The sequence below is a fragment of the Callithrix jacchus genome, chromosome 22 (assembly GCF_049354715.1).
Source record: "Callithrix jacchus isolate 240 chromosome 22, calJac240_pri, whole genome shotgun sequence".
Taxonomy (NCBI): Eukaryota; Metazoa; Chordata; class Mammalia; order Primates; family Cebidae; genus Callithrix; species Callithrix jacchus.
The window spans coordinates 22096337-22109039 of NC_133523.1; the positions used below are offsets into that span (position 1 = coordinate 22096337).

The 12703-nt window shown below is 47.7% G+C and overlaps 1 protein-coding gene across 1 annotated transcript in view; it reads left to right on the top strand.

The window, feature by feature from the left end:
• Positions 1-12703, top strand: part of LOC118150187 (uncharacterized) — a 44788-nt gene that overhangs the window by 16782 nt on the left and 15303 nt on the right. The window contains exon 2 of the mRNA XM_078359881.1: positions 2678-2772. Within this exon, the coding sequence (XP_078216007.1) occupies positions 2678-2772 (95 nt within the window). The remainder of the gene's footprint in view (positions 1-2677; positions 2773-12703) is intronic.

Here is a 12703-nt window from a genome sequence, read left to right on the forward strand (position 1 = left end):
TCACTGCAACCTCCACCTCCCGGGTTCAAGCAATTCTCCTGCCTCAGCCTCCCAAGTAGCTGGGACTACAGGCGCACGCCACCACGCCCAGCTAATTTTTGTATTTTTAGTAGAGATGGGGTTTCACCATGTTGGCCAGGATGGTCTCGATCTCTTGACCTCATGATCCGCCAGCCTTGGCCTCCCAAAGTGTTGGGATTACAGGCTTCAGCCACTGTGCCTGGCCTAATGTTTGTATTTTTAGTAGAGACGTGGTTTCACCATGTTGCCCAGGCTGGTCTTGAACTCTTAATTTTACATGATCCACCTACCTCAGCCTCCCAAAGTGCTGGGATTACAGGATTGAATCACTGTGCCCAGTCTTATTTTAAAATTTTAATCTATTTATTTATCTGTTTTGAGACCAGGTGATACAACTGTCTAATTTTTGTATTTCTGGTAGAGATGAGGTTTTACCGTGTTGCCAATGCTTGTCTCCAACTCCTGGGTTCAAGTGATTCACCCACCTTGGAAAGTGCTGGGAATGCAGGTGTGATTCATTTTACCTGGCCTCATTTTTTAAAAATTGCTTGCATTTCTTAAAGTTTTATGGCAGAGTTTTTGGTGTATCTAAGCTTATTCTAAATAGACATTTAGGATGTCAGCTTCTGGCCTCATGGATTTGGAGCTTACAACTTTTCTGGTTTATCACAGCACGATACATATAAGGTATAAAAAATTATAACGTTTTAAAATAAGTAATTTTGTTATAAAGAAATACAGCTATGTACCCCAAACACACAATTCCTTTAGAAATTTTCTTAGTGCTGGTGGTTGTGCCGCTGATTTCTTGAGGTCTTGACCTTGACAGAAAATTTCTGGTCGCTCTCTTCTCAGGATTGCAGTTTCAGATGATTAGATGAGCAGCGACTTAGGCTGTGTTTCCAGAAGCCCTGGTGAACTAGTTGTGAGGACTGCCTGGGAGGGCGCGGAGACCCACTGTGCTGTGGGCCTCCACCGCAGACGATCTCATTCATTCCAGGCTGACACTTTCACTGGTTGTTTATGATCACCACCTAGTGGCCACTGTTATTTTGGAAACCGAGGCCTCACAAAGAAAAGAAAGCTCTGGCCACCTGTGAACAGCCTGGGGAAACTGTGTGTTCTCCACTGCGTCCACTCCCAACCCCAGGAAGGATAGTCTTCCTCAGTTGTTGCCCCAAAAATCACCGATCTGGCTTGGCTAGGTGTGATTGTTCTTCGATCAGTGTATAAAATATATATATAATTTTTCTTCCTGCAGATTCTTTAACCTGCATAGACACTTCTGCCTGTGTTTTAGAACAGCAAAGTTCAGGCTGGTCATGGTGACTCATGCCTGTAATTCTAGCACTTTGGAAGGTTCAAACAGAAGGATCACTTGAGAGGTCTTGTGTTTGAGATGAGATCAGCCTGGGCAACAGAGTGAGACCTCATCTATACTTTTCTTTTTTTTGTTTTGAGATGGGATCTTGCTCTGTTGCCCAGGCTGGAGTGCAGTGGCACGATCTCGGCTCACTGCAACCTCCGCCTCTGGATTCAAATGATTCTCCTCTCTCCACCTCCCAAGTAGTTAGTACAACAGGCGGGTGTCACTGTGCCCAGCTAATTTTTATATTTTTAGTAGAGATGTTTTTCACCATGTTGGCCAGGCTGGTCGCAAACCCCTGACCTCATGATCCACCCTTCTCAGCCTCCCAAAGTGCTGAGATTACAGGCATGAGCCACCACACCAGGCCCTCTACTTTTTAATTGATTAAAAAATAACCAGATGCTGGGCATGGTGGCTCACACCTGTAATCCCAGCACTTTGGTAGGTTGAGGCAGGTGGATCACCTGAGGTCAGTGAGACCAGCCTGGCTAACATGGTGAGGCCCTGTCTCTACTAAAAATATAAAAATTAGCTGAGTGTGGTAGCACATGCCTGTAGTCCCAGCTACTCAGGAGACTGACTGAGGCAGGATGATCCCTTGAACCTGAAGGTGGAGGTTGCAGTGAGCCAGGATTGCGCCACTGACTCCAGCCTGTGTGAAAGTGTAAGACTCCATCAAAAAGAGAGAGAGAGAGAAACAAAACTGACCCGAGGCTGTAATTCCAGCACTTTGAGAGGCCGAGGCAGGCAGCTTGCTTGAGCTTAGGGTTCGAGACTAGCCTGGCTCACCTGGTGAAATCCCATCTCTACTAGAAATATCAAAATTAGCTAGACTTAGTAGCTTGTGCCTGTGGTCCTGGCTACTTGCGGGGATGAGGTGGGAGGATTGCTTGAGCTCGAGAGGCAGAGGTTGAAGTGAGTTGAAATCACTCCACTGCACTCCAGCTTGAGCCACAGAATGAGACGCTGTCTCAAAAGAAACAAACTAAAATAAAATTTAAAAAGGGAGAAAAGAATAAAAGAAAAGCGTCATGTATCATAGTACCCTCCCTGGGTCTCACTATTAACCAAAGTTTTTCTGAAGCAGGTAGTATACCCAACTGTATTGAATTAGGTACTACTTTTAGAAATAAATGAGTTTCAAATAAAACACAGCAAACACAGACCTCCCGCCTTTGGAGACAGCAGCAGCACTATGAGTTACCTGTAGTTTCTTAACTCGGCTTATTTCTTGACGGGACCATGGGCATTTGCGCCACTTTCTCATGGAACTTACTTGTGCTTCAGGACCTGTTCAGACATGATCACGTTTCTGCCACTTCAGGATGGAATTCCACTATTTCAGGATGGAATGCTCTGTGCACACCTGACTGTATCGTTTGGTAGGTAAGATAACCCCCAGTTCATGATAAGCAGCTCAGGTCGCACAGTAACAGTGGCTCCATGGTTAGGACATAAGTTTCTACTAACACCCAGTAGTTAGCTGAGAGAGCTCTGAGTAGTTATCTGTAGATAACGGTAAGTCCTTGCTCCAAAATCCTCAAAGTCTTCACTGCAATTTACATGAGGCTTCAAACAGCCTCCCTGTCTGTCACTGACACCTGCAGGACCCATGGATCTGGAGGGTCCCATGGCCAAAGTGGCAGAGCAGCTTTCAGAATCAGCCTGGACCTGTGGCATGTGTTTCTCCTGCTCTGAGCCATCATCAAAACCAGCAGCTTTTCTGATCACTCAGTAGATGGTAGTGACACACCCGGATAGGGAAGGGGCCGCCTCCAAAATCCAAGTCAGCCTCCTAAATGTTGTGCCTTTTACTTGGTTAGATGGTGGGTGTGGGAGACAGCGGGGTGTAAGCCAGGTAGCAGGCAGATGCAATGATTTACTCACTTTTTTCTTTTCTTGGCTTGTCAATTGCCAGACTAATCTCACTTTAAGAGAGGTATCTCAACATGTCCCACCCCACTTAACTGTTAGAAATTTTACAGCTGTAATATTTACTCACAAATATCAATATTAATCCTAAATTTAAATGGATTAAATGCCCCAATCAAAGACACAGACAGGCAAATTGAATAAAAAGTCAAAACCTATAGGTACGCTGTATCCAGATCCATCTCATAAGCAAGGACATAAAAAGACTCAAAGTGTTGGTGGAAGACTTACCAATCAAATGGAAAGAAAAAAAAAAAACAGGAGTTGCAACTTTCATCTCTGACAAAATAGACTTTAATAGTAACAAAGACTAAAAGAAACAAAGAAGGACATCACATAATGGTAAAAGGATCAATGCAACAATAGGAGTCAATGATCATAAATAGATGTGCACCCAATATAGGAACACCCAGATACATAAGACAAGTTTTCAATGACTTATAAAGAGACTTGGACTCCCACACAATAACAGCGGGAGACTTTGATACCACATGGTTAATATTTGATGGATCAATGAGGTAGAAAATTAACAGAGACATCTATGATTTGAACTCAGACCTGGAACAAGTAAACTCACTGAATATTTATAGAATTCTTCACCCCAGGTCCACAGAATATACATTTTTCTCAGTATCACCTTACACCTATTTTGAAAGTGACCACATAATTGGAAGTAAATCACTCTTCAGCATTTGCATAGCATTTCACAGACTTAAATGAAATATTGGTTAGCAAAAAAAAAAAAACTTAATTTTACAGCTGTATAAGTCCTCTGAATTTTAGCTGGAGTTGTTTCCCACACTCTGACACACAACTGTCTTACCAGTAAGTCTAGAGTAGTTGTCACTTTTGGCCCCCTAGGTCCAGTTGGCATGGCTAGACTCAGCCTTTCTTTTTTATCGGTATTATTTAATGGCACATTTAAAACACAGTTTACATGGGAGAAAACCACAAGCCTCTGAGACTTGGTCTTCTGCCTGTGGGAAGGAGGGGAAATGGATGTGAAAAGCATTGTGGTCTTTGCTCTTGCCATTCATAGCTCCCATTCTGAGCATAGCTATTGTAATCTACCAGTTTCTCAGGGTGAAACCACAAGCCAGTCTCCTCTGCATTCTGCATGGAGTTACTCCCCTCCCCTCCCCTCCTCTCCCCTCCCCTCCCCTCCTCTCCTCTCCCCTCTCCTCCCCTCCCCTCCTCTGCTTTTCTTTCTCTTCCCCCATTCATGGACTCTCCTACTTGGTGTTTTATAAACAAAAAGTGCATTGCAGCTTCACCTTATCATTAACAAGAACTTTCCTGAGGCTGAGCAAGGTGGCTCATGTCATTAATTCCAACACTCTGGGAGGCTGAAGCAGGTGGATCACCTGAGGTCAAGAGTTCAAGACCAGCCTGGCCAACATGGCAAAACTCCATCTTTACAAAAATACAAAAAATTAGCTGGGCGTGATGGTGGGCACCTGTAATCCCAGCTACTCTGGAGGATGACGCAGGAGAATCTTGCAGCAAGCCAAGATCATGCCATTGCACTCCAGCCTGGGTGACAGAGTGAGACTCTATCTAAATAAAAATTTTAAAATATTAAAAAAAAAAAAAAAAAACAAGGACTTCGCTGAATCTTTCCAGGTCTAGTGAAAGCAGGTAGATGTCAAGTGGATGGAAGTAAATGGCATTTCCTAGAAATAACTGAGTGTTAAGAAAAAACCATACACTGCCCACATTTTCAGGCAGCATTGGCAGTATGAATTATGTGTCATTTCTGGAGTCACCTTGTTTCCTGAGTTGCCCTTACCCCCAGGATTGGAAGCATCCCAGAGTGACCTACTGTGCCTCCTTCCCCTTCCTCTCCCCACTTGCCAGCGATCCCGTTGTTTCCAGGCTAACTTTTGCATTGGTGGTGGTTGGTCATCACCTAGTGTCCAGCTAGCAGCACAGGTCCGCTTCTCCAGAGGCAGCCTGGACTAATGTCACAGCCTGTGGCGAGCAAGCAGGTCGGAATGCAGTTGCGGTTTCTCTCCCTTGACTCGGACGGTTTCTCTTCCTTCCTAGGGAAACTCAACCCTGGCTGGGCTGCCATAGTCATTTTTTCATCATTATGCTTAATTTTTTTCTTTTTCTGGTCAGCATATTTGTAAAGTGGGAAGTGTGTCTCAGACCCACCCGGGTCTTATTATTCTTTTAGAGATATTTTTTTCATCTTTCTACTTTTTTCCCCCTTTTTTTCTATTTTCCTAATTTCTCTCTTTCTGTCTCTTTCTTACTGTTTTTCCCTCTGTCTTCATGTGTTTCTCTCTTCCTCTTTCTTTCTTTCTTTTTTTTTTGAGACGGAGTTTCGCTCTTGTTACCCAGGCTGGAGTGCAATGGCGCGATCCTGGCCACCGCTACCTCCGCCTCCTGGGTTCAGGCAATTCTCCTGCCTCAGCCTCCTGAGTAGCTGGGATTACAGGCACGCGCCAGTATGCCCAGCTAATTTTTTTGTATTTTTAGTAGAGACGGGGTTTCACCATGTTGACCAGGATGGTCTCGATCTCTTGACCTCGTGATTCACCCGCCTCGGCCTCCCAAAGTGCTGGGATTACAGGCGTGAGCCACCGCGCCCGGCCTCTTTCTTTCTTTTTTTGAGACAAAGCAGAGTCTAGTTTTTGTCACCCAGGCTGGAGTGCAGTGGCAAAAATCTCAGCTCACTGCAACCTCCACCTCCTGGGTTCAAGCGATTCTCCTGCCTCAGCCTCCTGAGTAGCTGGGACTATAGGCACATCCCACCACGCCCGGCTACTTTTTGTAGTTTTAGTAGAGATGGGGTTTCACCGTGTTAGCCAGGATGGTCTCGACCTCCTGATCTGGTCATCTGCCTGCCTCAGCCTCCCAGAGCGCTGGGATTACAGGTGTGAGCCACTGTGCTTGGCTCTTCCTCTTTCTTTATTTCTTCCTCCTTCTTTCTTTCTCTTTGCTTCCTTTTAATATTTCTTCCTTGTAGAACTTGGTTCCTAACTTCCTTTGTTCCTTCCTTTCTTCCTATGTTCCTACCTTCCTCCCTTTTTTTCCTCCTTCTGTCCTGCCTTCCTTCCTTCCTACTAATAAAAATGTGGCATCGGGCCTGGATAACTTTTAGTAGAGGCCGGGCCAGTCAAGGCTGGGCTCAAATTTCTGGGCTCAAAAGATTCTCCCAGTTCAGCCTCCCAAAGTGTTGAAATTACAGGCGTAAGCCACCATACCCTGCCCTGTTTTATTTTCTTTTTTCTTTGTATTATTTTTTTTTTTTGGCCCTCTTTCTTTCTTCTTTCCTTTTTTCCCTTCATTTCTTTTTTGATTCTCTCTTTTTATGTCTCTCCATCTTCCCTTCTCTTTTCATCATTTTCTGTTTTTCTTTTTTTGAGATGGAGTCTCACTCTGCCGCCCAGGCTGGAGTTCAGTGGCACAATCTCAGCTCACTGTAATCTCTGCCTCCTGGGTTCAAGTGATTTTCCTGCATCAACCTCCCAAGTAGCTGAGACTACAGATGCGTGCCACCATACCTGGTTAATTTTTTTTTTTTTTTTTTTTTGAGACGGAGTCTGGCTCTGTAGCCAGGCTGGAGTGCAGTGGCGCAATCTCGGCTCACTGCAACCTCAGCCTCCTGGATTCAAGGGATTCTTCCGCTTCAGCTCCCGAGTAGCGGGGACCACAGGCACCATGCTCGACTATTTTTTGTATTTTTAGTAGAGATGGGGTTTCGCCATGTTGGCCAGGATGGTCTTGATCTCCTGACCTCAAGTGATCCGCCCGTCTCGGCCTCCCAAAGTGCTGAGATTACCGGCATGAGCCACTGCCCCCGGCCTATTTTTCTTTGATATTCCTCTCTCTTCTTTGTTTTTTCTATTTCCTTATGTCTGTTTTAGTCCCTCCCTCCCTGCCTCCCTCCCTCCCTCCCTCCCTCCCTTCCTTCCTTCCTTCGGTCTTTGTGTGGATTCTGGAAGAGTCTCCTCATTCTGTAGCTCTCTGTGTCCTAAACCACCCACTACCGAGTCCTGCTCTTTCTCCCTCCGAGATGCATCTCCAGACACCCACACCCATGGGTTGGTTGTCTTTCACTGGACTCCGTCGTGGTCTATGCAGAGACACGTTTTGCGGACCATTTCTGGGGTCGGGTGGATTCATTGTGGCCAGGAGCCGCCCTTGTCATCCTGATCTGACTTCCTGACGTTCGCGCCAGTCGTCGCCGATTATCGGGCTCCCTCTGGGGCCACCTTTCTAGAGTTCTCTTGTCCTCCGGAGCTCCAGCGACAGCTGCCGAGTTAGAAACCGACCCCGCTGTGAGCTGAGCAGAGCTCGGGCAGGCCCGCAGCCTTCAGCAGAACTGTCCGGACGGGGCCAGAGCTCTGGTTCACCCCCTGTGAGTGCGAGCTGGAGCAAGCAGGGCTGGAGAGGGGAGGCTGTCCCCGCGCTCCCGGCCCGAACTGAGTGTGGGGCTGCCCGGGCTGGTCCCCAGCTCACCGCAGCTGCCCGAGGCCTGACCCACGGGACCCACCAGGCGATACAGTTTCCCGAGAAGCCCGCGCGAATCCTGTCGGAAGCTCCTGCCAAGTTTATTCCCAAGCTCCCATGAGGAGTCAGGGACCGTCCTGTGCCATCTTCTGAGGGCCCGGAGGGGTTTTCCCATGGGCTTTCCGAGCGCCGAAAGGGACGGCGTGCTGCGCGGGGGATGCCCTGGGCTGGTGGGCGCCTCGGCTTGGCGTCCCATCCCTCTGATTCCTGCCTCCTCCCTTCATTCTTGAGGGTGGAGGTGGTGGCAGTTCGATCCCTGGGCTAGGACGGGGCTGGGGGACCGCGATGTGGATGACTGAGGCCCAGGTGTCCGGGGGCGTGGCCTAGCAGACCCCATCCCAGGTATGGCCATGAGGGCCCCGGCGGTGGCCGTCTGGATCCTGGACCTCTCTCACCCCGGGGGTGGGATGGTCAGCGGGGACAGTCCCTGCCCTTGAGCTCTTTCTCCTCTTTCCACCGCCCACGTAGATCAGCCGACCGTGGTGGGGGCGCAGTGGGAAGGAAGGTTGGCGATTTAGATGCCAGATGAACAGCTTCAGGCTGCGAGCGCCACCCTTAGCCTGTAGGTTGGACCCGCTGGGCCTCTCCCCGCTGGCTTCTCAGTCCGGCCACTAGGTCCACCAGGTGTAGACCAAGCGTGTAGGACTTGGCCCCAGCTTGAAATGTTTAATGTGAACCAGAGGGCTCTACCCCGAGGCAGAACCGCTTAGGTCCAGCAGAGGGTGCCATTACGGCTCACCCAGGTGATCCTCACAGTTCCACCTCCCAAGTGGCTGCAGCTCTGGAAATCTTTTTTTTGTTTGTTTTTTCTTTTTCACCTAATCCCACCACTTCAAGTTTGTTTTCACAGTACATTGAATTGCTTTCTTTCTTTCTTTTTCTTTTTTTGTTTTGAGACGGAGTTTCGCTCTTGTTACCCAGGCTGGAGTGCAATGGCACGGTCTCGGCTCACCGCAACCTCCGCCTCCTGGGTTCAGGCAATTCTCCTGCCTCAGCCTCCTGAGTAGCTGGGATTACAGGCAAGCACTACCGTGCCCAGCTAATTTTTTGTATTTTTAGTAGTGACGGGGTTTCATCATGTTGACCAGGATGGTCTCGATCTTTTGACCTCGTGATCCACCCACCTTGGCCTCTCAAAGTGCTGGGATTACAGGCATGAGCCACCGCACCTGGCTTCTTTCTTTCTTTCGTTTCTCTTAAGCTCCTTTCTGCACATTGGGTTGCTGGGTTTATTATTATTATTATTATGTGAGACAGAGTTTCACTCCCGATGCCCTGGCTGGAGTGCCATGGTGCAATCTTGGGTCACCGCAACCTCCACCTCCTGGGTTCAAGCGATTCTCCTGCCTCATCCTCCAAAGTAGCTGGGATTACAGGAATGTGCCACCACGCCCGGGCTAGTTTTATATTTTTAGTAGAAACGACGTTTCTCCATGTTGGTTAGGCTAGTCTTGAACTCTTGACCTCAGGTGATGCACCTGCCTCGGCCTCCCTAAATGTTGAGATTACAGGCGTGAGCCACTGTACCTGGTCAATTATCAGTTTATTATTATTATTATTATTTTGAGATGGAGTTTCACTCTTGTTGCCCAGACTGGAGTCCAATGACATGACCTCAACTCACTGCAGCCTCTTCCTCCTGGATTCAAGCAATTTTCCTGCATCAGCCTCCCTAGTAGCTGGGATTACAGGCATGTGCCACCATACCCAGCTAACTTTTGTATTTTTAGTAGATACGGGGTTTCTCCATGTTGGTCGGGCTGGTCTCGAACTCCTGACCTCAGGTGATCTGTCTGCCTCAGCTTCCCAAAGTGCTGGGATTACACTGCTCCAGGTTTTATCAGTTTTTAATCAACATGTCTCACCATGTGGCCCGCAGGGTAGTCTCAATCTCCTGGGCTACAGGTATCCTCCTACCTTTGCCTCCCAAAATGCTGGGATTATAGGTATGAGTCACCGGAGATGGTCTAGTCATATTTATTTTTAATTTTTTTTGTGATGAATTTTCCCTCCTTTGGCCCAGGCTGGAGGGCAATGGCACAATCTCAGCTCACTGCAACCTCCGCCTACAGGGTTCAAGCAATTTTCCTGCCTCAGCCTCCCAAGCAGCTGGGATTACAGGCATGTGCCACCATACCTGGCTAATTTTGTGCTTTTAGAAGAGATGGGATTTCATCATGTTGGTCAGGTTGGTCTCAAACTCCTGACCTCAGGTGATCAACATGTGTCGGCCTCCCAAAGTGCTGGGATTACAGGCATGAGCCACCACATCTTAAAAATATGTTCATATTTTTATGTGTTGATTTTTTTCAGTCCAGATGCATAATCTCACCCCTGGACATTCCTGCCAGTGTGATTATGACATATGACTTTACCCAGAACCAGAGTGAATTGATGCTCCTGCCTGGGCCCAGCCCACAGAAGGGATTGTGACATATCACCCAGGTGATATGACTATTCTACTGCCTTGGCACCGCCCACAGTGGGCATTGTGACATATCACTGGATCCTGTACTCAGGTGGTGTGGATCTTCTCTCCAGCCTTGGCTTTTCCACGGGGGAAAAGCCTGTGGAAAAGCTTGTGTCATCTCACTGAACCCCACACCCAGGTTCTGTGACTCTCTTCCCTGTGTCCTGCCCATGTGGGCCATTGTGACATATTGCTGGGTCTAACACACAGGTGAAGTAACTCTACTGCCTAAGTCCTGCCTACGGAGGACATAGTGACATCCCTGCACCCACCGCTCAGGTAATGCAGCTCTCTTCTCCTCCCTTGCTCTTGCTCAGAGAAGGGATTGTGACATATCACTGGGTTCAGCACCTAGCTAACATGACTTTTCTCCTCGTCCTAGGTTTTTCCCACAAGGAATATTATGATATGTAACTGGGCCTAATACTAAAGTGACATTACTCTTTTGGCATGGCACTGCCCTCGGAAGGCGTGGTGATGTATTGCTGGGCCCAGAACAAATGTGATAGGAGATTCCTGCCTGGACCCTGCCTATAAGGCACATTGTAACATATCTAAGGCCCTTTGACTGTTTTATTATTTTATTAATTTGAATTCTGTTTTTGAGACAGAGTCTCACTCTATCACCCAGGCTGGAGTGCAGTGGTATGATGTCAGCTTACTTCAGTCTTTGCCTCCTGGGTTCAAGTGATTCTCCTGCCTCAGCCTCCTGAGTAGCTGAGACCTCAGGTGTGTGCCACTATGCCCGGCTAATGTGTGTATTTTTACAAGGTATCACCATGTTGGCCAGGTTGGTCTCAAACTCCTGACCTCAGCCGTTCTGCCTGCCTCAACCTCCCAATGTGCTGGGATTACAGATGTGAGCCATTGCACTTGGCCCCCTTTGACTATTTTATGTGACTTTTCTCTCTTACCTGGATGTTGCCCAAAAAGAGACTGTGACACATCTTTGGGTCCAGTACCCTCCTGCCTGGGCCTTGCCCACAGAAGAGAGAGTGATTTATTGCTGAGATTAGCATACGGGTGATATGATTCTTCTGCTGGCTCCCAGAAGTCACCGTTACATATATCTGGGCTCATAACTGAGATTATGGCTCTCTTCTCCCGTGACCTGTGCACAGTGGGGATTGTGACATATTGCTTAGCCAAGCACCTACATGATATGACTCTTTTCTTAGGCCTGAGATCTCTCCACTGCAGCAATTTTGACACATAGCTGGGCCCACCTTAAAGGTGACGTGACTCCACACTTCTGCCTGAGCCCTACCCATGAGGGGCACTGTGGTTTATCTCTGAGACCCTTAATTGGGTGATATGACTGATTTTTTTTTTTTTTGAGACAAAGTTTGGTTCTATCACCCATAATTTAGAAGATGCGACTCTCTTGCCCTCGAATGGGTACTGTGACATATTGCTGAACTCATTACATAGGTGCTGTGACTCTCTTGCATGGGCCCTCCCCATAAGAGGCAGTGTGACATATTGCTCAACCCAGTACATAGGTGAGGTGACTGTTCTCTATGGCTTGGGATTTGCTCAAGCAGGGATTCTGATGTGTTGCTGGACTCATCACTGGTGTGTTGTGACTCTCCTCTTCTGCCTAAGCCCTGCATGCGTTGCGTCTTCCGACATATGCATGGATTCAGCACCTAGGTGATACAACTTTATGGCATGGGAACTGCCCACAGAAGTATTATGACACATCTCCTTTCCATCACCTAGGTGATGTGACCTTTTATTTGTACTGTTTCTGGCATATTTTGCATATAGTGACATATCATGGAGTTCAACATGCATGAGATGGGAGGCTTCTGCCTGAGCCCAGCAGATAAATAGCTTTGTGATGTATCTTTGCATTTTTTATCTTGGAGATTTTTTTTTTTTGAGACGGAGTTTCGCTCTTGTTACCCAGGCTGGAGTGCAATGGTTTGATCTCGACTCACCGCAACCTCTGCCTCCTGGGTTCAAGCAATTCTCCCACCTCAGCCTCCTGAGTAGCTGGGACTACAGGCGCGTGCCACCATGGCCAGCTAATTTTTGTAGTTTTAGTAAAGACAGGGTTTCACCATGTTGACCAGGATGGTCTTGATCTCTTGACCTCGTGATCCACCCACCTTGGCCTCCCAAAGTGCTGGGATTACAGGCATGAGCCACCGCGCCCAGCTATCTTGGAGATTTAACTGGGAAGATTTAATGAATCACTGGGCTCAGCAATCAGATGATGTGTTTTTCTTGCCTGGTCCTTGCCCACAGATCATTGTAACATATCACAGTGCCTAGCATCCAGGTGGTGGGACTCTGCTGACTGTACTCTGCTTTCAGGAGGAGATTTTAACATATCCCTAATCGAGCACCCAAGTGGTGTGACAGTTCTGCCCTGTCCCTGCCCT